Here is a 24,761-nt window from a genome sequence, read left to right on the forward strand (position 1 = left end):
CTGTCCTAGAAGGGGGGATGACGCTGAGGCTGCGGGGTGGGGGAGGGGGAGGGGGAGAGGGCAGCAGCCTCCACTTGGGGACTGAGACGGCAGAGACAGGAACCGCGTCTCACACCTCTCAGCCCTGCCCCCTGTTCAGTTCTCCGCCCTCAGGGTCTGCTCTGGAGGCTGCACCACCTGTGGCTCCCGCTGACCTGTGTTCTGGCCACAGAGAAAGGGACCCAAGAATGAGACCTTCGGCCCTGCAGGGTGCCCAGCGCTAGAGAATCGGAGGCTCAACGTGGTCCTGGGCAGTTTCGGAGGTCAGGTGCATGTGGGGAGTGGGGGTGCAGGGCCCGTGGGGTGAAGCAGAGAGAGGCTTAGTCCGATAGCTTCCCCATCCCGCTGGCCACCTTTGCTTACCCAGAAGCCTCCAGGGCTCCCAACGCTGCATGCATATTAGACTCTCTTAGGGGGCTTTTTTATTTTTTATTTTTTTTAATGCCCATGCCTGAGCCTCCTCCCCGGCCCCCTCCCCTTTTCCTACCCATCTGGCCCTGAGACTCTGACTCAGCCTGTTGGGTGGAGCCCACACCATGAGGAAGAGGGAGGGTGGGGAATGCTTCAGGAGCAGAAATGAGATTTCAGACCCTGGACACGCCCAGGAGCAGGTGGAGGAAACACGGAAGTCAGAATTTATGTTAGTCCCAACCCCTGGACGCCAAAACTCTCCCCAGAGAAGGAGGGGGCTCCTCTAGGGGGCCTGGACCCCAACCCTTCCACAGGGCCAGATCCATAAGGAAATGAATGAATGAATGACAGTGATGAAGAGCGTGGACTCAGGGTCTCATTGCCCATCTTTGAATTGCAGCCCTCACTCAGCCCTCGCTGGTCTGCGTGCCAGCCCAGACTTCTTCCAACTCTCCCCTCTTCTTTCTCCCGTGCCTTGGGTGCCCCTTTCCCACCTGCCCCTCATTACCCTACGACCGTGTCGGCAAACTGCGGCTCGCGAGCCACATACAGCTCTTTGGCCCCTTGAGTGTGGCTCTTCCACAAAATACCACGGCCTGGGCGAGTCTATTTTGTTTTGTTTTGTGGTTTTTTTTGGGGGGGGCGAGTCTATTTTGAAGAACTGGCATTAGAAGTTTAAAAGTTTAAAAAACTTGGCTCTCAAAAGAAATTTCAATCGTTGTCCTGTTGATATTTGGCTCTGTTGACTAATGAGTTTGCCGACCACTGGCCTACGACAACCATATCTCTCAAAGGCCTCGCCTGTCCCTCCCCACAAGACTTTGTCCATGGACCCCTGTGCTTACCCCTGACCCCCGTGACCTCACACTTGGACGGGCTGCCCAGAACCAGAGGGCCAGGACACCTCCCTCTCCTTCAACTGCTCCAGCCGAAATCTAAGACACTGCCATACTCTCTAGATCCACCAGGGGGCACTCTATGCCCAGGTGCCATTTATTTGTTTATTTGACAACTATGGAATGGCTGCCCGTGTTGTGCCAACCATTTGGGCCCAGAGATGGAGACATGAAGGTTAAAAATAAAACAATTCTCCTCTCCAGGAGTTTGTGGTTTCGTGGGAAACATGTAAAAACAAAGACGGGAAAACAGGATTGCCTTAAAAGGTAGCCATGGTACTCAGGTCAAGGCAAGCACCCCAGGGGCCTGGGTGAGAGAGGGCCCTCCCCCCCCCCCACTTCATCAGACACAGGAAATGGCACAGACAAGTGACCCCAGGTCCTGGACCCCAGCCCCGCGGCCCTCCCCCATCTCAGTCCCCCCTCCTTCGAAGATGACGGGTTGGGGATCAGGGCTGCTCCCTCCTGGGAGTGGCCAACACTTACACCGTGGACCTCTGCCACCCACAGGCGGGAGAAGCCCGCTGACATCCCATCAGAGTTTCTGATCGCACTTGGGATGCTGTGCTGAGGGGCAGTCTCTGTTCTGCTCTTTCACTGAAACGTGAGCGACAAGGAAGCCTGCTTTCTAAGCACGGGGTTCACTCTCCGTGCCCGCTCACCGCCAGCCCATGTCTGGGACGGGCACACGGGTCTCAGGTTAAGGGTCTCCGTTATGAATGCCATCTGCTTTCCCGGAGGAGGAAATTCAACAGACACGTTTGCAAGACCGCACTTCCGAAGGATGCACAATGCGCCCTCTTCCTCCAGCGGCCTCCCTTACTTCCCTCGCCGCTGGGGCCAACCTCGTCCCCTGGTGCCCCTCAGCCTCGTCCAGCCCAGCCTGGTGGTATGGGTTGAATTCACAGACACGCCAAATTCATATGGTGAAGCCCTAACCAGTTTGGCTCAGTGGATAGAGCGTCGGCCTGCGGACTCAAGGGTCCCAGGTTCGATTCCGGTCAAGGGCATGTACCTTGGTTGCGGGCACATACCCAGTAGGGAGTGTGCAAGAGGCAGCTGATTGATGTTTCTAACTCTCTATCTCTCTCTGCCTTCCTCTCTGTAAAAAATCAATAAAAATATATTTTTTTAAAAAAATTCATATGGTGAAGCCCTAGTGCCTCAGCATGTGACATGATTGGAAGGTGAGGTCTTTACAAGGCAATCAGCTTAAAATGAGGTCATTAGGGTGGTCCCTAATCCAGCGCGACGGGTGTCCTTGTAAAAAGGGGAGACGTGGACAGAGGCCCACATTGAGGGAAGATGGTGTGAAGGGACACGGGGAGAAGACAGCCGCCTCCAAGCCCAGGAGCAGGGCCCGGACAGATCACAGCCTCAGGAGGAATCTACCCTGCCGGCACCTGGAGTTAGGGCTTCCCGCCTCCGGGACTGTGAGCGGGGACATTCCTGTTGGTGAAGCCCCCGGGTCTGAGGCCCTTGTCAGGCAAGCCCAGCAAGCTAACACACCAGGTCCCTCCTCACTGGTCCCGTGGAGAATGGACCTTGTAATGACTTGGAAACTCGCCTCTTGACCTTCCTGAGTATGACCAACGGGGAGACGCTCCATCCTGGCTCAGAGTGTCCCCTTCGCCTCCACTTTCCAACTTGACACAACCTCTCCCAGGTAAGCCCTCGCCCCCCAACACAGGTCCATGGACACGCACACACATAGGGCATACCCCAGCTTTGTCCTGCATTTATTGATACGGTCAAGTAGTTGCAGAATTCATGCAGATGGTAGGGTAGGTGGCTCCTCCCAGGGACGCCCGACTGCCCGCTGAACCGATGGGGGAGAAGGAGTTCAGGGATTTGAGGGGGCAGAATCGTGTGCCAGATGGACTTGGGCGCCAGGAGAGCGTTCCGGGTGAGAACCGATGTCAGTCAGAATGGTGGCAGGGAACAGCCTTAATAAATATTGATGAAGAACCGATGAATGAATGGATTAAGGTGCCAAGTGTCACTCCCAGGCCTGTGTTGTCTGCCCTGCGGGACACAGCAGGTTTGTAATGAGCTACATAGAGAGACCAGACGGCACGTGGCATCAGCTCACGACCTGCTCCACGAATGTTGACCTAATTCAGTCTTTGCAGAAGGCGATTATTTCGCAAGGCTGGGGTGTGGGTGGCAGGGGCGGGGGGAGCGGGCATGCACTTACATGCAAGGAACACACTGCCTTCCCCGGGTTCCCCAAGAGGAGAAGGCACTGGAAAAAGTAGGCAGGGTGGGCGAGGGGTGAGAAGTGGCCCAGGAGTGCTGGCTTGTGAAGGCTGGGACAGTGGCAACAGGCTGATGGAGTGGGTGGCGGGGGGCTGTTTTTCATGGAAAAGGAAAGAATGAGAGAAAGGAAGCGGGGAGAGAGAAAACAGTAAAAAGTCTCCCTGTCCCCCACCTGCCAGGTCTCAGGTCCCAGGGACACCCCCTCCACTTTAACCTCTGTGATGGTGCCTTTGACTCTATGCAAATACAGGCAAATACGACTGTGGGGCAGTCATATTTATCTTAAGTACTAGAGGCCCAGTGCACGAAATTCGTGCATGGGTAGGGTCCCTAGCAGCTGCTGGTCAGGGCTTCCCTTCCCCCAGTCACCTGTCACCGCTGCTGGCTGGGGCTGGGCCAGCCGGGGGGAGGGGCTGTGGGCAGTTGGCTGGCCGGCCCCTCCCCTTGATCGAACTCCCAATCGAACTCCAGGTCAAGGGGACAATTTGCATATTAGGCTTTTATTATATAGAATGGGAGTAAACCCTTTTGGAAATTCTACTTTGCATGTGGGGTGGGAGTCGAGGGAGGAGTACCCACCCCCACCCTCTCTGTGCCCTTCATGGCTCTGATGAGCACCCCCACATCAGCTGCCTCCTGCTTGCTCCCTACTGGGGAGGAGCCTGAAACCCAGCAACCTCTTGGTTCATGGGTTGATGCCTGACTGCTAAGCCACACCCACCAGGCTCGATTCATTTATTTGCATGCGTGTGCATGTGCGTGTGCATGTGCGTGTGCGTGTGCGTGTGTGTGTGATATGTCTGGACAGCTCCAAGGACTGGGGTCCACAGTTGAGCCCCTGCTGATCAGGATGTTCCCCTGACAGCCTCAGTTGGTGGCCTCAACCCACTGCACCTCCCCCAGCTCCTCTCCTGGAACCCCAAGGCTACCTGAGGGGCACACCATGTGAGTCTCCTGGTGCCCCACTCTGACTCCTAGTGACAGGAAGACACCCCGGTCCCCTGCGCCCGTCCCAGGGCCCGCTCAGCACCTCATCAGGCAGGAGCTGAAAAGGTGTGTGTCCAGTAAGGGGGGCTGCTGGTCACATGCTGCCCAGATGTTGGCAGGGAAGGGTCACAGTCCCTGAGTTACCCTCAGGCCTAAGGAGGGCGCCCAGGAATACCCTCACCCCCTCCCGGGCTGGGGGACCTCAGAGGCGTGGTTCTCACCCAGGAGAGTTCGCCCTCGGGGGTGTTGGCAGCGCGGACAGTTTTAGCATCTAGGATGCTGCTCAGCATCTTACAGCTCCCAGGGCAGACCCCTCCACAAAGAATGACCAGGCCCCACAGGTCATCAGGGCCAGGCTAAGAACCCCAGACCCTGACCCTGGGCACCGGGCCCCATGGCACCCACCCGTGGGACGTGGTGAGCCCAAAGGGCCTCCCAGGGGGCTCCTCTCTCGGGACCTGGGACCTGGTATGTGCTGGGCCCAGAGACACAGGGACGAAGGTTGTAGGGTCGGCCTGTTCGGGGCTCTCGGCCTGAGGGGACAGGGAAAAGGCCACAAAGGACTGAAATCCTGGAGGGGAGGCTGAGGGCAAGAGCGGGTCATGGGGGTGGGGTGGGGCACTGGGGACCTGGGGAGGAGAGCTTGGGCGGGCAGCCCCCAGCCAGTGGCGGAGCGGAGACAGCCGGTCCCAGCCAGCTGTCCCAGCGCTGCCACGGGGATCAGGTTGCAGGGGTGTCGGGTGGGGCCTGGGGTGGGGAGCGGGAGGCGGCCTCGGGTTGGCTGGGGGCAGGGGGCGGGCCCTCACTGGAGGGTGACGTCGGAGCGCCCCGAGGTCGGGTCCCCACCCCCACCTGCCACCACCCCAGGTTACAGTGTGGTGTCTGCGGGTACAGCCAAAGGGATCCGGGAGCCCGTGCCCTCCCGCCAACCGCTCAGGGCAGGGCCGCCGCTAGAACGCTCGCTCGATTAAGAAACAGTAAAACCTGCTGTAGGCGGGAGCCCCACTGGCCCTCTGGCAGCTGATGCCCATGAGCGTCCACCCTGGGCTGTCCAGTCCATAGAGCCTTCCCCGCCGCCCCGCTCCCTTGGAGAGACCTGGGGAAGCGAGGGGAGCCCATCCCTTGCCTAAGGGGACCCAGTGCCTCTGTCCCAGGCACAGCCAGATGGTGGCCTGCTCGGCCCAGCTCAGTTCCAGACCTGCCTTTTGGGGCACCTCCCAACTGCTGGGGACCCCAACACCAGGGCTGAGGCAGAGCTGGAAGCTCAGGTCCATTTCACGGGTGAGGAAGCGGAGGCCGGGTGGGGCGCTGCCCCAGGTCAGGGCGAGTAAGAACCAGGTCTCACGGGAGCCTGCCCAGTGCCTCCCCTCCATCCCGCCATCCCACCGCTTGGGACCTGGCTCGTCAGGGGGCGCAGAGGACAGGGAAGGTGGCAGAAACGGGTGCGATCCGACCTGGAGGCCAGCGTGTCTGGCAGGAAGCCCAGGGCAGCCAGCTCCCGATGCCCCGCCGTGGCGTGACCTTTGGGAGTGACCTTGAGGGGCCAGAACACTCCCTGTGACTTCCATTGCGCAGATGCGGAGACTGAGGGTCCAGAGAGCTGCCCCGGGTCACAGAGCCGGGAGCGAGGGCGAGAGCCACATTGCAGCCGGCTGACCGCTAAGCCCGTTCTCTCCCCGGCAGAGCTGCCTCCCGTCACAAAGGCAGCGGGGTCTCTGGCCCCCACCTCTCCTGAGAGTGCTGGTGTCCCCTCCTCCATTGCCCGCACCCCGCACCCCACAGTGGGATCTGCAGCCCCACGGTCCCAGCAGCATCCTCTCAAGGAAACAGAGGTCAGAGGCGCCCGGAGCCCAAGGAGGATGAGGTCAGACCATTACCGGCGGGTGCAGGTGCTCAATAATTCATGGGCTGCTGTGAGCCAGCGCCGCAGCTTCCAGAGGGGCCCGGTGCAGACGGCAGACAGGAAACCTTCTGGTCACCAGCACTCGGGGGACCCAGCACATCCCGTCCCCCGGGGCTAGACTGAGTGATCAGGCTTGGTGAGAGGGGGGTGAGGGCTGATGGACCCTTACTAGCTGCGTGACCACAGGCCAGTCACTTAACCCATCAATCTCAGGCTCCTCTATGGGCTGGGAAGGTCCCTGAACTGAGTGTGGGAGCCACGTGTCTAACCAAGTCCTGGGAGCGGCACTCGGCAGGTCCTCCTGACCCCTGGGAGGTAACCCCTGGCCCCAGGACGCCTTCCCAGGAGCCAGTATTTCACCCAGCAGTGCCCCTCCCCCCAGCGCGCCAGGCCGCAGCAGGACTCAGATAAAGCCCCCCCTCCCCCTTGTGTCCCACCCCTACATTCCCAGGCCTTGCGTGTTGGCTGGGTGAGGGGACACCCGTCTGGGGCCGGGCCCGTTTGGGAGACCTGGTTTCCCCTCTTAGAATCAATTCCCAACCAAGAAAAAAGTTACTTGGAATCAAACATCCTTTCTTGGTCTAGGAGGCAAGGAGGAAGCTAAAAACATATATATATATATTTAAATGCTTGTGTGTTTTTTTAAAATATATTTTATTGATTTTTTACAGAGAGGAAGGGAGAGGGATAGAGAGTTAGAAACATCGATGAGAGAGAAACATCGATCAGCTGCCTCCTGCACACCTCCCACTGGGGATGTGCCTGCAACCAAGGTACATGCCCTTGACTGGAATCGAACCCGGGACCTTTCAGTCCGCAGGCCGACGCTCTATCCACTGAGCCAAACCGGTTTCAGCTAAAAAAAATATATATTGTTAAGAAAGCCCAGAACAGTTCTTAATGAACACACAGGGATTGCTGGTAGCAATTCCTCACAAACCGAGAGGAATAAGGTCATTTAATTCCGAGCAGGTTACGAAAGTCCAAACGACTCCGCTTTGAGCTGGAGTTTGACAGTGGCTGTGAGATGCCCCCAGGTGCCGGCCTGCGGTGGGTTCGGGCCTATGCGGGCGTCCTTCCCTCCCAGGCTTGTCTGCGATGCAGCTGGACCACTTCGCTACCTTCTCCTCTCAGCCAGGGGTGTGCCTGCGTCCAGGCGGGCTGCACCCCTCCCCGCGCCTCCCCGCAGGCCTCCAGGGGACTCGGACTAAGAACAAACCCACATTCACGGCAGGCTGCTACCCCTGGCCGCCTGGCACGGCTTAGGGCTCACGTGATACCATCACCTCAAAAAGCAGGACCGTCCCTTTGTTCACTGTAAGGGATCCTGGGGCCACTGACCTAGATCGGGACAAGTCTGAGGTACAGAGCTCCCCCTTCTCTTCCCCCAGAGGGAAGTTAAACTCCATTCTTGGAACTGACAGCTCCGTACAACGGATGGTAAATGGTGGTGGTGGTGGGGGGGTGCTATCACACTTGGGGGACAGCTCTACTCTCATCTACTGGGCCTGCTCCCCCAAGGCCTCTCTGGAGAGACTCCGGGGACAAGGCACAGGGCAGGCAGCAGAGGGCAGCACTGGAGCCGTGGGCCTGACTGCAGGGCGAGGTTTCGCATAACCCAACTCACCTCGGCTGCTCTGGTCCTCCCTCACATGGCCCCAGAGGTGATGCTGGGGTGAGAACTGCACCTGGGGCACACCTGGGGAGGCCCCTCTTGGACGAGCCTGCTGGTACCAGAGAGCAGGACAAGGCCAGGGAGACGATGCTACAGAGGCCCCCACAAATCTGGAGCCGTGCACCTCGTCCTTGGTGCCAGCGTCACGCGGGCCCCGCAGAGGTCCCCACTTCCCCGGGGGGCGTCAGGACCCTCTGGGCATCCTGGGTGAAGAGTGCAGCACCAGCACACTGGGGTGCCCGAGGTGAGGTAGGCACCTTTCCCCTGCCCACCAGGAAATGGCAGTGTTCAGCCCCAGAGGCCACCTATCTGAGGGGCCTCCCCCAGTCCCACAGGTCTGTCTTGGAAGAGGCCTAGACCCCCGTCCGCGCGGCCCAGGACTGTCAGCTCGTCCCCGAGAATGCAGCCCCCGCCCCATCTTGTGTCTCTACGGAACCCCGTTCATCGAAGGTGAGGAAGGTGGGTCGCGTGCAGAGGGGCGCGGAGTGAAGCACCGCCCGCCGCGGCTCAGGTCCAGGGCCCTCAGGCCACGAAGAGGTGCCGCTGTCCAGGCCTGGAACGAGCCCTGTCCCAGCTCGCGGCCTTCCATGGTTCCCTGGGTGATGGCCCCGGTGAGAAAGGCTAGGGGCAGCTCCCGCCAGGGTGTGGCTCCGAAGACTCACAGAGCTCCGCCTCGATTCACCGGGGTGCAGAGGGACAAGCTGGACACCAGCGAGATGGCCAGGGAGGCCCACAGTGTGCAGACCGGGGCACGTGAGGGTGGCCCCGCAGAGCCACCGCATGAGGACACGGGCTGTGATGTGGGGGAGGGTGCCACGAGGGGGATGGAGGCAGGCTGGTCTGCAGACAGCTCCTTGTGGCCTCAGTCACTTGGGGACCAGGAGAGGCTGGGCACGGCAGGTAGCGGGTGGCCCTCGAGCCCCAGCCCTAAGCCTCAGGTTTCACAGCGCCCCCCTCACCCCCCCCACAACACACACACACACACTTGGTCCACTGCTCCAGATCAGAGGCCTCCGGGCCCTCCCAGCCAGGACAGAGGACCGAGGACATGAGGACGGCGTGCAGTCCAGGCCACAGGGCAGCTACCATCTCGTTCTAGTTTGCGGGGACTGGGCCTAAAGTAACCAGAAAGAACCACCGTCAAAGGGGCCCCACTGCTCGGGGCCCAAGCGCTGCTTTTTACTAAAAAAAGCGTTGGGCGTCCCCGGGGGGCTGGTGCAGGCTGACACAGGACAGGCTCGGGCGGAGGTCCGTTCCTCTCTTCCGGCCACCTTTCTCTCCCTCCCAGCAGGACATTTTTTTCCTACAACCGGTGTCAGAAAATAGCTTCTGGCTCGTCGGGGAGAGACATTCCCAGGCCTGGGAGGGGAGGGCTTGGCAGCCCCCTCGCGAGGCCGTGACCCGTGTCCAAGGGTCAGGATACTGCCGCTTGGCTATACCCCGGCCTCTGGGCGGGCTGGCGGTCCCAGGGCCGCTGGACATCAGGGTCCGGAGAAAGCCTGCCTGGTCCTGGAAAGGCCGTGTCCTGGGGAGGCCGTGTCCTGGGGAGGCCGTGTCCTGGGGAGGCTGTGCAGGTCCTCTGGGTCAGTTTGCTGACCTCAGGAGGGGGCAGGACAGCTAACCCCCAACTTTCTCCTACGGCCCCGTCAAACCCTAAAGAGGTAACAGTTCTGGGATCTGGACTCTGGAAAGGAGAATGCCCTGCCCGCCTCTGGGGGCAGCCACGCGGGTGCCAGGGAGCTGGTGCGGAGGGCTTTACCGTAGAGGCCTGAGCAAAGGGGCACTTGAATAATTCCTGCCCAGGGGTGAAACCATCCAGAACGTGGCCCCACCCTTTCCACCTGGTGAACCCAGCTGGCCAAGTGGCCTACGAGCACGGAGCAGAGTGAGGCTCCACCTGTGCCCTAAAGGACCTGGACCCCCGTCCCCACTGAGCGGCTGAAGGTAGCCCGTCTCCCCTGGCATGCGCCTCCCTTACAAGCACCCTCTGCAGGGTGCCTGCTGGTGGGCCCACCTCCCTGCTCGGTCCCCGCGTACGGCCAGTGGAGGGGGACCCGGAGGAAAGCTGTCTGATTCCAGACGAGCTCAGAGGATGGACTAGCCCCCAGTTCACTGAGGGGAGCTGGCCCAGTTCACTGAGAGCCCCCACGGCAAGGGCACAGGCTCAGCGGACGGATCCTTCCCTGCGAGGAGGTGTCAGCTACAGACCACGGCAGCTGTCCCGTGAGCTGGGTTTGGAGGGAGGAGGCGGGAGGAGCCGCCCGTGGGCCGAGGGGGAGCGGTTCATCGGGAACCCAGAGCTGGGTCAGAAACGACATTCCCAGAGGAAGCGTTAACAAAGCAGAAAGAACGTGTTTATTTATTAGGCACCTTGTTCCTCACGGAGGAGCAAGGCCCGGGGCAGAGCCTGTGACATCTCTCGAGGTTGCAGGAATCTCTCCAAAGACTCCAGAGAATGCAGGTGCTGCGAGGCCAACCCCCCCAAGAAAAACACTATTTGGCTGGAGCGTGACCCCGGGAGGGGACCCTGGCATGAAGCCGGGGGCGGCTTCTCGACTCCACAAACACTGAGGAGTGGGCAGGGGCACCTGGGACACCACGAAACCCTGGCCACCAGGCAGGGCCTCACAGCTGAGGCACAAGCTGCCCTGAGCCATCGAGGGGCACGGGGTGCAGGAGGGCCCAGGGGCCCCCGGGCAGTCCCCGGCCCAGGCCAGGTCCCCAGGGCCCTCCCCGCATCGGCCCGCCGCCTCCTGGCGCCGAGTCAGTCCCACACGTAGGGGTTTCTAAAGACCTGAGAGTTCTTGTCATCTTTCGGAGCCATGGCTGCCTGGTGGCTCTGAGCCGCGTACATGTCTTCAGCCCGCAGGGTGGAGTTGGCACTGCCCATCACCTGGCTGTTGGCGGTGGCCCGTGGAAGGATGACGTCGTAGGGTCCCTCGGCCTGGAAGGAAGAGCAGGTGGTCTCACAAACACACCGCTTCCTGTAGGCGGGGCCTGCCGGCTCCCCTTCCCCACCCCCAGCCAGGCCCCAGCGGCAGCCTGGAGGGGCCGACCTCTGACCTCCAGCCCCTTATCTCTCCCTGCAGAGGGCCCAGCGTCTGGGCCAGGGATGGAGGCCCCAAGGTGCTCCCGGGGCTCCGCTCGGCTGCCCCTTCAGAAGGAGCCTCTTCCCACGCTGGGCTGCTGTCACCTATCTGGAGCTCGCAGCTTCCCTTCCTCCAAGACTCTTACCCGCGTCCCCCCATTGGCCCTCCAACCCCCAACGGCATTACAGTTGCTGGTGTGCCAGGCCCTGGCTGTGCCCACACAGTTCTCCTCTAGAAGTCTGGGCTGGCCTGCCTGACTGGAGGCTTAAATCCCAAATGCTTTTGGGTGTGAGTATTGTTAAGTTTTGGAGACGTCAGACCCAAATTAGCTGCCCGGAACCTGGTTCGAGCTGCAGCAGGCCTGTCCTTGTGTGGGGGAGACACGGCTGAGGGGTGCAGAGGGTCCTGAGCGCCCCAGCTCCCAGCGGCTCCAGGGCCCCGAGTTGCCCACCTGGTGGTCTCCAGCGCCCCATCCCCTAGTACAGTGGTCGGCAAACTCATTCGTCAACAGAGAATATCAAATATCAACCGGTCAAACTCAAATATCAACAGTTCAACGACTGAAATTTCTTTGGAGAGCCAAATTTTTTAAACTTAAACTTCTTCTAATGCCACTTCTTCAAAATAGACTCGCCCAGGCCGTGGTATTTTGTGGAAGAGCCACACTCAAGGGGCCAAAGAGCCGCATGTGGCTCGCGAGCCGCAGTTTGCCGACCACGGCCCTAGTAGCTCCTGAAATATCTCCATGGGCGTTCTCAAACCTGGGTGAGCGTCAGAGTCACCTGGGCGGTTTAAACCTCACCCACACCTGGTGGTGGGTGGGTGGCTGGCTAATGTTTAACAACGGGGGGCTATGATGTGGGGGAGGGTGCCACGAGGGGGTTGGAGGACCCTAACCCTAATCCTAACCCTAACCCTAATACGGCGGGAAGGGAGGAAGCCCTGATGAGTAGGGTTTGCATATTTCTACAGGTGGTTACTCCCATCATGCATCAGGGTGATGTCCCTGAGGAGATGCTAACCATTGGATGCATCACAGCACCGGCCCCACCCAATTTGCGTTTTAAGCAAGATCCCAGGTGCTGGTGGTGCCAAAGGCCTGCGGGCCACACTGTGAGAATCACCTGTCAGTCCAGATCCCACCCCCCTCGGCAAGGAGGGTGGCACGCGTGGGCACCCTGCGGCCCAGCAGACTCTGCTCGTGTTTGGAAACTCCTTTGCCCATCGGGGCTCCGGGCGGCCGCAGGGTCGGGCTTAGGGAGACCGAAGGGCCGGGTTGGGAGTTTCAGAGCTAGCTTCACCCAGGCTCCCGGCGGGAGGGGTGAGAACGCCACCCTGCTGACCTCCCTCCTTCCTGTTCCCAGCCTCCTGCCAAGGCGGGTCGCCGACCTCTCCCGTCGCATCTGCCAGCCGGGAGCAGGAACATATATGGAGCGAGTGAATCTGACCCACCGTCTTCCTGTTCCCACCCCCCCACCCCCCCCAGGGCTCAGGGAGCATCTGTTCCAGAACCCAGGGGAGGTGCGAGGCTGAGAGCGGCTGCCTGCCTGCCGGCGGGGGAGGGGCCTCTCCGGAGGCAGCTGTGGTGGGAGTGTAAACACCTACCCAGACCTGGTCCCCAAGAATGACCCCCGGCGGGCGGGCCGAGGCCCTCCTCGCTCCCTCCCAAGCTTCTGAGGGTGAGGCTGGCAGCTCCCACCAGCTCAGAGAGCCTGCACAGCGTTCTCCACAGCCCGCAGCCCCAGTTCAGCGTGTGACACCCCGATGCCACGGGCCGGGCAGGTCCCATCGCAATAAAACTGAAGGCGGTGGATGCATTGACTCCAGGAAAAGGCACCAGGAGCCGGGGCTCTGGGTTCCCCGAGGCTGAGGCACCTGCCTCCTCCCTACCCCCCTGCACCTCACCCCACACGGCCGCACGGCCCTCCGCCCGCCCACAGAGGCTGGGCTGCGGGGCTTTCCGCAGGGTCATGGGGACTCGGGGACCCCACTCACCGGGCCTTTGTGCATCAGGGCCATCTCGGTGGGCTGGTACACACTGGTCAGCAGCTGCCCGTTGTACCCACTGTACGGCGACACCGGTCTCTTGGCTGCAAGGACAGGAGAGGTTTGAAGGCTGGGCTCTTAGCTCCCTTCCCCAACCGAGAGCGAGGCTCCGGGGACGGCGAGAGGGGCTAGGCTTCCCGGGGGGGAACGTCTAACCCAGGAGGGAGCCTGGCTGGGGGTGAGACTGTAGGTGTGGGGGCCCCTCCGGAAGCCAACACCCCTTTGTTCGGATGCACAGGAGCCATGAGGATGCTGGCCTTCCCCTCGGCCTTTCCTGCAGTGTGGGGACGCCCCCTTCCCGGTCAGTTCAGAAAACAGCTCCTGTCAGCAACCTTCACATCGCCATCTGCCTCCAGGGCAGCGGCCACGAGGGCACACGGGCCTTCGGCCGCCTTCCGAAATGGCCAGCCTCCAGCTCGGGCCTCGGCGGCAGCCGGCCAGCTGCCAGGCGCTGGGGTAAAGACGGCAGAGACCCCGCAGCCCCAGACTCCAGAGCTGGGAACAGACTCCCCGCGACCCACAGCCCAGAGCCCCCCAGGGGGACCGCACGCACATCCTGTCCCTCGGCCCCTGGGCCCGGCTCCAGGACTATTTTCAGCGGCAGGAACACTTCCCCAGAGCCTCCCGCGGGGAGCTGGCTTCCCGACCTCTTCCACCCGCCGGGCGCCATCAGGTGTCTCAGGAAACCTGCTGACCAGCCCCGGCCCAAGACGGGCTGGGCCTGGAGGCAGGCCCCGCGGACGTCTGTCTGTCTGTCTGTCTGCCGCAGGCCAATGGCCCCGCAGCTCGGAGGGACCACAGCCACAGAGCGCCTCTAAGTGCAGGGCTCACGCGATGATTGATTTTTCCATTTGGAGAAAAAAATAAATAAATAAAGGGAAAGAAACCCTCACAGCCCCAGAAACGTTTGCCCTGAGAGGACAAAGGCTGGGAGCGTTTGGCCCCGATAAACACACGGGCCGAGAAAGCGCGAGGTGCTGGCCTAGGACCCATGGAGAAAGGCGCTCCCGAAGGCTCGTGGTCCTCCCCGTGTACAAATGCCGGAGAGGACTCCTTGCGGGAGCTGGGCGCTCCTCTGGCCAAGTCCCCTGGAGAATGGCCATCCCACTCCTGCTTCCCAAGCTGCTCCCAGGGAGGGGACGCACAGGTTTCAAAGCTTCACTCCCCTACCCGCCTCTTCCACCACCGGGCACCCGGACCACCCAGAGCTGGGCTCTGCCAGGAAAGCCTGTCCCATTAGCAGAGCCTGGGCAGGAGCTGGGGGAGCAGCCGCGGGACAGCGGGTGCTGCTTTAGACTGCTGTGGGGCGTGAGTGCTTTTATTAAAAAGGAGAAAATCGCTGAAACTGGTTTGGCTCAGTGGATAGAGCGTCGGCCTGCGGACTGAGGGGTCCCAGGTTCGATTCCGGTGAAGGGCATGTACCTTGGTTGCAGGCACATCCCCAGTGGGAGGTGTGCAAGAGGCAGCTGATCGATGTTTCTCTCTCATCGATGTTTCTAACTCTCTATCCCTCTCCCTTCCTCTCTGTAAAATATCAGTAAAATATAATTTTTTTAAAAAAGGAGAAAATCAGCCGAAACCGGTTTGGCTCAGTGGATAGAGCGTCGGCCTGCGGACTGAAAGGTCCCGCGTTCGATTCCGGTCAAGGGCATGTACCTTGGTTGCGGGCACATCCCCAGTAGGAGGTGTGCAGGAGGCAGCTGATCGATGTTTCTCTCCCATCGATGTTTCTAACTCTCTATCCCTCTCCCTTCCTCTCTGTAAAATATCAATAAAATATATTTTTTTTAAAAAAGGAGAAAATCAACTGACAAGACTTTTAAAGGAAGCCAGGATGCCTAGGGGGAGGTACATAATAGAAAAACAAGTTCCGGAGGGATAATGATGATAAGAAACAAACAACAGTAACACGCCCTGCTGATGGCTCGTGCTCCCAGCGCCCCTCCGAGTGCCAGGCCCGCTGCGCATTAATGAGCTCCCATCAGAATCCTCTGGACCACGATCTACTATCATCCCCACTTTACAGGTGAGGAAACTGAGGCACGTGCAGCGAACATACCAACCAACTGTCAGCTCTGGGGATGAACGGGAAGGGATTGGGGAAATGGGAGAAATTTTGATTCTCTGTAACGTTTGAGATTTTACAGTGAAACTATATTCATGAGTTACACTGACTGTAGTAAAAAAAAAAAATTTTTTTTTTCAAGAAATGGAACTAAGGGAGTTTAAGGCAGAACACCACGGATAACCCTCAGGGACCTGGCTCCAGCCCAGCCCCCTGTCCTGCAGTGAACAACGCGGAAGAACAAGGGCCAGGAGGCCCCCAGGACCTACCCGAGGCCGGCTCGTCCATGGAAAACGCCTTGTTCTCCACAAACATGCTCTGGCCCTTCTGCTCTTTCAGGATGGTCTCGTAGCCCACGCCCCGGGTGGGGTACAGGTCTCCCTGGTAGCTCTGCTCCGGGCTGGCCTTGGTCACCTGGGACACCTCAGGGATGACGTAGAAGAGGACAAAGGCCCAGGCGTTGGCGGCGAGGGCGATGGCCAGCGTGGGGTCGTCCCAGGCGGGTCTGTTGCGCTGCCGGTTGCCGTAGGTGTACATGACGATCCACACCACCCAGATGGCGATGGAGGTGGCGGTGGTGAGCAGCACGAAGACCCCGTGCTTCCGCCAGCGCTTGAAGCGGCCGCACAGGGCAGGCCAGGCCCCCGCGAAGGCGCCCAGCAGCAGCAGCATGACGTAGATGAGCGCCATGACGAAGTCCATGTTGGCGATGTCGCAGGGGGAGGCGGCGGCCCCGCCCGCGCTGCCGTTGCCCAGCAGGGCGCCGTCCTCGCCCACGGCCCGGACCAGCGTGATGATGAGCCACTCGGTGTTGATGATCACCTCCACCAGGGTGAGCAGCAGAGCCACGGCGAAGACCACCCAGCCCCGCGGCCCGTGGTTCTTTCGGGCCAGGAAGTTGAGGGCAAACACGTGGGCCACCAGGCAGGAGAAGCAGATGGCGAACAGGACCCCGAAGAGGAACCGCCGAGAGGCGCAGGTGGAGAAGTCGGGCTTCACCACGCAGGCGAACACGAGGCAGAAGAGGCCCAGGGTCCCCAGCAGGAAGAACACCTGGGTCCCCAAAAGGCCGCGCTTCTTGACGTCCTGCACGAAGGGCAGGCTGGCCACAAGGACGATGGTGAGGACAAAGGTGGTGACCACGCCCGCCCCAGCCACGGCCTCCAAGATGATGCCCCACGCCCCGGAGCGGTCACACAGGTTGTAGTAGAGGGGGTTGAGGTCCGGGCTGCAGCCGGGCGGGGCTCGGTTCTGGGCCTGCGCCCCCGGGAACAGGAAGACAAGCAGTCCCAGGCATGTCAGCGAGGCTCTGTGGACGGCCATCCTGGCTCCCAGGCCAGGCTCCCGCGGGGTCCCTAAAGACAGAGGGAGAAAAGGCACCATCAGTCCTCCCCGAAGTCAGCCGCCGACACGGGTGGCTGCTTCCCGGAGCCTGAACCAGGGCAGACAGTGCACGTTGATCAGGAGAGTGTCCCCCGGGGCTTCAGAATCCTTCTTAACACAGAACTCCTGGAAGGCATGCCAACTGACCAGAGAGGCAAACGAAATGAAGCCCGTCTGTCATTCCTACTCAGGGAAGAGGAAGGAACTGTCATTGCATTTTCTGGTCCTACCCCCCATAGTGTGGATCTAAATATCCCCTGAGTTCTTGCAGCTGGGGCGGGGGGGGGGGGGGGGGGGCAGGGGTTTATGAACAAATCAAAACCAAGCCAAAACCGGTTTAGCTCAGTGGATAGAGCGTCGGCCTGCGGACTGAAAGGTCCCGGGTTCGATTCTGGTCAAGGGCATGTAACTTGGTTGCAGGCACATCCCCAGTAGGAGGTGTGCAGGAGGCAGCTGATGGATGTTTCTCTCTCATCGATGTTTCTAGCTCTCTATTCCCTCTCCCTTCCTCTGTAAAATATCAATAAGATATATTTTTTAAAAAAGAGGCAGCTGATCGATGTTTCTCTCTCATCGATGTTTCTGACTATCTATCACTCTTCCTTCCTCTCTGTAAAAAAATCAATAAAATATATTAAAAAAAACAAACAAAAAAAAAAACAAGCATGCCACCCATTCAGCACTTCCTCCCTTACTCTGGAACTCCAGCGTTCAGCAGGCCAGATACCATGCCCCTGAACCCTACGGGATGCCGGAGCCCATGGCGAATCAGTCCTAAGTTCACTGAGTCCATCGTCCATTCATTCAACAAGTATTTCACATGCCCCTGTGACAGGCCTAACTTGCAGCCAGAAAAAGGGGAGAGAAGAAAAAAAAAAGTGAAGAGAGTAAAAAGTTGTATTTATCAGCACTTCCCCTTGATCTCTCCCTCCCACTTCCCTTTTCTGCCCTTCACGCTCCCACTTTTAGAGCCAAAGCCTCTCTTCAGAATCCAAAGTTCTTTGTGTAGCTCAAGTGCGTAAGCGTCAGGATAAAGTAATTTCCCAGCGAGGGAGTTAATGACTTAATGTGAAACTTCTCCTATGAATAGGCGCTAACGTTTTAAAGGCAAGAACCAGGCAAGGGCAATGTAGAACCCAAAGGAATGAATCTATAATGGAAAACTCCAAAACACTGCAACTAAAAGCAAGAAAAACGTCTTTTATTCACACCAGGAAGCAAACTTATTATCCTAGCCGCTCATTTGGCCATTCTGGGCTGCAGCTTTACCAAAGGAAGCCAAGCTCCTGCTCTCAATGGCAACTGGATTTTTACTGTATGAAGTGGAAGTACAGAATGTGGAGGTTAAGAGAAATTAAAGACCAAATCAATGAGTCTTCCCATCAAAGGCTTTACATGTACTTGGAGAACAGAAAACGTAAATGCTCTAAAATGTAAGTTATAAATCCCGAAATTCTATGCAACTCAGGTGCTCCACACTGAAAGGTATTCTGTGTGCAAATACCAGTGATAACCCTGCCTCTTCCTCACACCCCTTGGGCCCAGGAACTCTCCAGAAAGACAGCAACCGAGCTTTCCTGGGCTGACAGTGACCACTAGTGGCTGGCAGGGGAATGGCATGATCCAACTCTATCCTCCCCACCACCTCTCTTCCCATTTTGGGGGTGGGGGAGATAGGAAAAGAGGGGAGGGGGGCGGGGAGAGGTTTACACCCTTATATTTTCACCATTCCTGGTTCCTTAATTTCTAAAAGGAAACAAAAGATCCTAAATCTCAGTCAATATAAATTGTCTCTCCAAAATTAAGTGGAAGGACACTGCTACTGTCGGGGAAAAGAAAATTCATAAATTAAGTGAAACTGACATAATCCAGATCATCCATTTTCAACAACCCTTAAGATATCCCACGTGCCCCTTAAAGATATTTTAGGCATCTCCGCCTTCTCAGCTACCTCGTCATCGTTCAATTAAGCTTGCTTTTCCCATTAACTCTTTTTTAATTAAATTATTTTTCAATTACAGTTGACATACAACATTATGTTAGTTCCAGGTGTATTAAGAAGTGACCGCCCCTCCACTCTTCATAAATTAACATTCTGTGTGAATTTTTCTATCTTTTTTTTTTTCCTAAATAACTGTTACTTCTCCTGGCTTCCAATGTAAAAGCAGGTTTCCCCTACGTCGTGACTTCAATAATCTTTTGCCGGAGACTGTGTGTAATCTTAGATCAAGAAAGCACACACTGTATTTACAAGCATGGGAAGGAGACGGGAGTCAGGAAGGGCTGAGGGGTAAGGAGACATGCTGAACCGCTCCAGGAGGTACTTCACGGTGTCATGCTGCACTACAGGATCCTAAGCACTCAGCCCCATCTTGGGCATCTCTGGCTCACAGCAAGGCAGCCAGGACTTGGGGTACAGTTGGGAGATGTGGAACTGCACCCTGAGAACGGCCACCCAGACTTAGCCTCCCGGCATCTGCACATCTTCAAGGGCTTCTCATTCATCCCACCCGCCTCTTCCCGTCCGGGTTTAGGACAGACAATGATTCCAGGCTGCAAACACGGACCATACACCTAGGGCAGTGGTTGGCAAACTGCGGCTCTGTTGACTGATGCGTTTGCCGACCACTGACCTAGGGGACAGGGCCCAGTTGTTCTCGGGGCGTTGGGAAGTGCAAAGAGGAGCAAACACAGTCCCGGACTTGATGGTATTTAAAGAGCTAATAGGAGACAGCATTTGAGATCAGTTTGGCTCAAATAAACTCTTATAAAAATGAAAAAAAAAATCTAACAGGAGAGATAAGACAGATCTACAAGAAAATTACACAGTGAAGAATAAGGTAAGTGCCACACAAAGGATGTTACCCAGGGGTCCTCCAACTTTTTTTTTTTTAATATATTTTATTGATTTTTTACAGAGAAGAAGGGAGAGGGAGAGAGAGTTAGAAACATTGATGAGAGAGAAACATCAATCAGCTGCCTCCTGCACACCCCCTACTGGGGATGTGCCTGCAACCAAGGTACATGCCCTTGACCGGAATCGAACCTGGGACCCTTGAGTCCACAGGCCGACGCTCTATCCACTGAGCCAAACCGGTCAGGGCAGTCCTCCAACTTTTTAAACAGGGGGCCAGTTCACTGTCCCTCAGACCGTTGGAGGGCCGGACTATAGCTTAAAAAAAACAACTCTGAACAAATTCCTATGCGCACTGCGGACCCGGGACGCGTCGGCTGCTAAGCAGGACAGGCAGCGGCACCCGGCGGGCCGGATACATGTCCTCGGCCGGCCGCATGTGGCCCGCGGGCCGTAGTTTGAGGACGTCTGAGAGAGAAAGGCACTACAGAAACACCGAGAAGGAAGCTCTTCCAGCCCAGGGGCCAGAAAAGGCAGAATGGAGGCCTTCCACCAAGCTCACCACGCGTGAGCTAAGTTGCTAGCGGAAGTCAGAGGAGAAATGCTACAGGGAAGGGTTTGGAGCATTATTCTAGCGGCACGCGGGAGCCGCTGAAGGCTGTTTCGTTGCAGGATGGGGGCGTAACCAGGGTTGTGCTTCAGGAGTTGAGTCTGGCACACAGCACAGACAATCGATTGGCTGAGGACACGTTCATCCGGTTGAAAGATCAAGACCCAGGGTAAGCCGGAATGGGTAGATCCGAGAGATCCTTTCCAAAATGAAATCTGAGGCCTGGTTGGATGTGGGAGGAAGGATGCTAAGCCTATGCTACAAGTTCAAGTCTGACAACAGCCACATCTTTATAACAGGGCCACACCACGTCTCATTTAGCCCGGGGACCCTTATAGGCCACTCCTTCTCGATTCATCCTGCCCTTAGATCCACACTGCCTGTACCCCAGGGTCAGGGTATGTAAGTCTCCCCCTCGGCGGCCCCACCAACAGGGGAATTTCCAGGGAAGGAAACAGGAATGCGCCCCGCCTCCCCCATCCAGGTAACATGCTGCCTTGAAACTTACCAACCCCAGAGGGAACTAATCTTCCCTGCCCTGATAGGTCTCATTTCTCCGACTCCCTGGCAAACGGAAGGGCAAGTGGGGAGACAAGAATGCACTGACTCGGGTGGGAAAATTGGGGCAGGTGGACCCGGCTCTTGTCCACTGCCCGGGACAGCAACCCCTGCAAGCCAGCAGGAGACTTGGTGAAGGTAACTCAGAAGAGTCTGACCTCCAGATTCAGCCAGTCAGCGGGTGCCACCCTTAAGATGATGAAGGGGGAACGGACTTCAATGAAACGGACCCAGCTCTGCCTGGAGACTCTCCCTCCCACCGGTCCCTCGAGCCTGCTCTGCGAGGCTGAGTCGTCTGAGACCCGAGGGTTAGAATCGTGTGTGCACACGTCTCCCCTACCAGGCTCCGAGGTCTGAGGGTCGCGAGCAAGGCACACGGAACGCCAGGCACTTGAAAATCACTCACTGGACAGACTCTGCCCACTTCCCTCGCAGCCCCGCCTCCTTCCTCTCGGGGTTCGAGGTTCTCGGTGGGACCCAGGAGCTGACCCTCCCGCTACCTCCCGAGTTTCCCCCACATCTCGGCTGCAACCCGGCCCCAGCCTCAGATTCTTTTCTAGGCCAAAGGGCCCCTTTGCTTCATGAGCTCCCTGCAATCAGCCATACAAATAAATACCTTTAATCACCTCTGAAACCAGCCTCTCCCCAGGCTCAGCCACGCCGCCCAACCCAGTTCCAGAATCCCCTTCTGCCCGCTTTCCCTCTTGGGGGAGCAGAGGCCTCCGGAGGGCCAGTGGGTTCAGGGCCCAGCCAGCCCCGACTGGCTTCGCCCAGCAAGGATGCCACGCCTTCCCACTTTTCCAAGCAACCAACTTCCTCCCCTTCGCCCTCAGTTCACATAAAGGCCTGAGAGCCACCCCCAAAAGAGCACCCCATGCTTCACATCCCGAGCCCCATCTGTCTCCCAGGCTCAGGAGTACACAGAGATACAGACCTCGGCCAGGTTTCCTCCCAAGAAGGCCGTGACCCTTAGAGTGCCCTCCCAGAGGCACCTAGGCTCCCCCAGGAGTGCCCAGAGCATCCTCCCTCCTCCCCTAGCCTGCCGCCACTCAGCAGCCACAGGAGAGATGGATGGACCCACTGACAGCCCTCCCACCTCCTCCCCTTCTCCCATCCACCCTCCTTCCTCTCCAGGTGCCTGTGAGGAGCTACCTCAGTGTCCAGGTGTGTGAGTGAGTGAATGTGTGGGGGGGAGGGTGAGGGAGGATTTGGGGGGATTTCCTGGAACCCCAGCGGAGACCTCCACACGGGTGTGCACTTGGGCCAAAATTCCAGAGCGTTCTGAAACTTGGAAGTCCCCAATCCAAAGGTCTGTTCTGGAAATGTCACTCTGGAATGTGCCCCACCCCCAATAGCACTCCCACCCACCCCCACCCCCAGCCACACACACAGGCTCCAGGGGGTGGGGGATGGCCTCCAGGAGCAAACACCCTGCTTTAGGGTCCGCACTGTGGAATTCTTAAGGGACGGGGCCTGGGGATGGAGGGGCGCTCCTCAGCCTCGGAGGCTGGAAAGGGCCCTGAAAAAGCCATTGACGGTGGGGGTAGGGAAGGGATCTGGAAGCCACGCTGCCAGAAGTAGAGGCTCTTGGATCGTCTGAAATCCCAAACTTCGCGCAGCAAGACTGAGTGCTCCCCTCTTCACTCCCTCCCCGCCATGGGGTCCGCAGCGACGCTCCCCTGAACCTCGGAGCAGAAGCAGGGCAGCCGGGCTCTCCCCATTTCCTCTGGCCTCAGAAACCTGCCCTCCCGTGCGCCGTAGCGGGCAGAGGAAAGGACACCCGCCCACAAGTCGCTGTGGACTGTAGACTCGAAGAGAGGGAGTGGGGCTGGAGGGGGGCACACCTCGGAGATCCTAATTGTGGAGTTCTCCCCGCCGCCTCCCGCTCGGAGCCGCCGCGCCGGGGTTCCCCCACCCCCAGTCCCTAGCAGGTTTGGAAAGTTTCTGCGACCCAGCGGGGTTGGAGCGGCGTCCTCCGCCCCCGGGTTCTCTGCCCCCGTCCACTCCCCTCCGGCCCAAACCGACTCTTCCGGGCGGCCGAGGGGAGGGCAGAACGAAGGCAGCAGCCCTTACCTGGGACGCGCCGCCGGCCCGGCTCCGGCGCGGGGTTTGGGGCCAACTCCAGCCCCAGGCAAGGCGCGGGCGGAGGTGGGAGGGACGCGGTGCAGGGCGCGGGGCCAGGCCCAGCCCTGGCTGAGGGTGCCTGGGCCGGGGCGGGAGCTCGGGGCTCGGGGGCCTGCCTCTCCCCGGACGGGGGCTGTGTTGGCCAAGCTTGGCCGCTCGCTCTCACGCTGGCCTCTCCCCAGGCTCGGCTCCTTTCTCTCGGCGAGGGTGGGCCGGCGCCTGCATTACCGTGACATCATCTCCATTCAGGCGCTTATCGGGCGAGCACAGCCCCAGGTATGTGCAATCGGTTTACACTGTAACAAAGCCCGCGCAGCCCTCCCCCAGCGACTCACCTCCAGGCTCCGGCGAGTCGCACTTTCCGGCCCGGGAGGGAGGTCGGAGTTTCTGGCGGAGCTTGCCAGTGGGTTGTTGCTGTTTACCGCCACGCCCCCCGCACGCGGGCGCGCGCACACTCACGCGCACTCGGTTTCTGGACTCGGCGCTGTCTCTCCAGAAAGCGGTTTGGGGTGTAGCCCAGCGCACCTCGCGAGTGGGCTCTCCCTCCCCGCAGTATCAGAGCGCGTTCCCAGACACGTCCTGGGGCCACCCTGGTGCGTCTCTCTGTAGTGGACACCTAGCCTCTGTCGCCTTCGTCCTGGGTCTCCCGTGAGACACTCGCCAGACACAGCTCGCCGCTCCGGGCTGGAGCGAGCCGCACACTCAGACACAAAGTCCGCCTTTGTCACGCCTTCTGTGCCCCCTCCCCTCCCCGAGCTTGCACACGTGGACGCACCACACCGAGTGTCCGCCTCTTGCGTACTCGGTTCTTCCCCAACACCTGGGCCACCAAGTGTGCGTGGGAACACCACTGTGCGCGCCCCTAAAGGGGGGGGCGAGCTCAGAACCACTCGGGACCGTGAGCAAACTTTGCCTCAAACCCCAACTAACCCGCGCCTGGGTTTCCAGGGACCAGCCCAGACTCCGGGCCAACTCTGAGCGCGCGCTCCTCTCCCCGCGTCCCCGTTCCCTGTGCCGACTTGTCCTAATTAGCCTTCTGCTTCTGTTCCCCCTAGGTGCAGTGTTTAACCTGGCCCGGGAGGACTCGGCGCTGCGCGCGCGTCGGCCCTCCGAGTCCTGCCCTTCCCATCGCCCAGGGACTTTTCCACGAGTTCGGGTACCCTCGGCCCTCTCCACGCCCTACCTCCACTCCCTGCTCCGGGGTGGATCAGCGGGTGGCCACCCTTTCCCCTTCAGGAACCCGTAGAAAGGGAACCGCAGAATTGAGGAAGCGAATCCAGGCTGGGACCTCCCCGGCCCAGTAAACAAGAGATTTTCCGGCTGCCTGCCTTCCCCCGAGGCTGCGGGCTCCGCGCGAGGTGGGCTGAGCTGTCGCGGGCGCCCAGCGGGGGCCTAGTTAGCGCGCTCGGGAGGCCCGGCGGGGCCGCGGCGCACCGGGAAGGGAGAGGTGGTTGGGCCTGGCCGGGGCCCAGGGGACATGGAGGGAGGGCAGGGCGCTGGGTCTCCCGGGTGCTGGGTCTCGTGACGCTAGTTGCCTGGGGGATCGCCCGAGGCGCGCGGTCGGAGCCTGCGGGTGGCGGGGCGTGTTTGCTCTGCCTGGAGCGCCCGGGGAGGAGGGGAGGGGGGTGGAAAGGGGGGGCGGGAACGGGCGCAGCGGGGAGGAGGGGTGGCAGCTGGTCTCGGGCTTTAGGGGGTGGCCAGGTGGGGGAGGGGAACCTCCCAGGCTGTTTGTTTGGCAGCTTCAATCTATGACAACCAGGAGTCTAACTCCGTGAATCACCCCGAGCTGCCCGAGCGATAAACCTCCGGCCGCGCCTCCCCTTCGCGCGCGCACCGCCGATTCGGACTCGGGGAGGGAGTGT

The 24,761-nt window shown here is 59.4% G+C and overlaps 1 protein-coding gene across 6 annotated transcripts; it reads right to left on the reverse strand.

The window, feature by feature from the left end:
* Window positions 1-7,119: 7,119 nt before the first annotated feature.
* On the reverse strand, window positions 7,120-24,477 carry GPRC5C (G protein-coupled receptor class C group 5 member C). Of its 6 annotated transcripts, none has more exons than XM_080682660.1 (5): window positions 24,083-24,215; window positions 15,640-16,725; window positions 13,255-13,349; window positions 10,965-11,114; window positions 7,120-9,285 (listed from the first exon to the last, which is right to left on the reverse strand). In XM_080682660.1, the coding sequence occupies exons 2-5, from the start codon at window positions 16,691-16,693 to the stop codon at window positions 9,253-9,255; spliced, it is 1,332 nt and encodes a 443-aa protein (XP_080538786.1). In that variant the 5' UTR covers window positions 16,694-16,725; window positions 24,083-24,215; the 3' UTR covers window positions 7,120-9,252. The 6 variants fall into 6 exon arrangements, with proteins under 6 accessions (XP_080538786.1, XP_080538784.1, XP_080538785.1 ...); XM_080682658.1 differs by lacking the exon at window positions 24,083-24,215 and adding an exon at window positions 23,235-23,636; XM_080682659.1 differs by lacking the exon at window positions 24,083-24,215 and adding an exon at window positions 22,849-23,168.
* Window positions 24,478-24,761: the final 284 nt, after the last annotated feature.

The sequence above is a fragment of the Plecotus auritus genome (assembly GCF_963455305.1).
Source record: "Plecotus auritus genome assembly, chromosome: 7".
In the NCBI taxonomy this organism is placed as follows: domain Eukaryota; kingdom Metazoa; phylum Chordata; class Mammalia; order Chiroptera; family Vespertilionidae; genus Plecotus; species Plecotus auritus.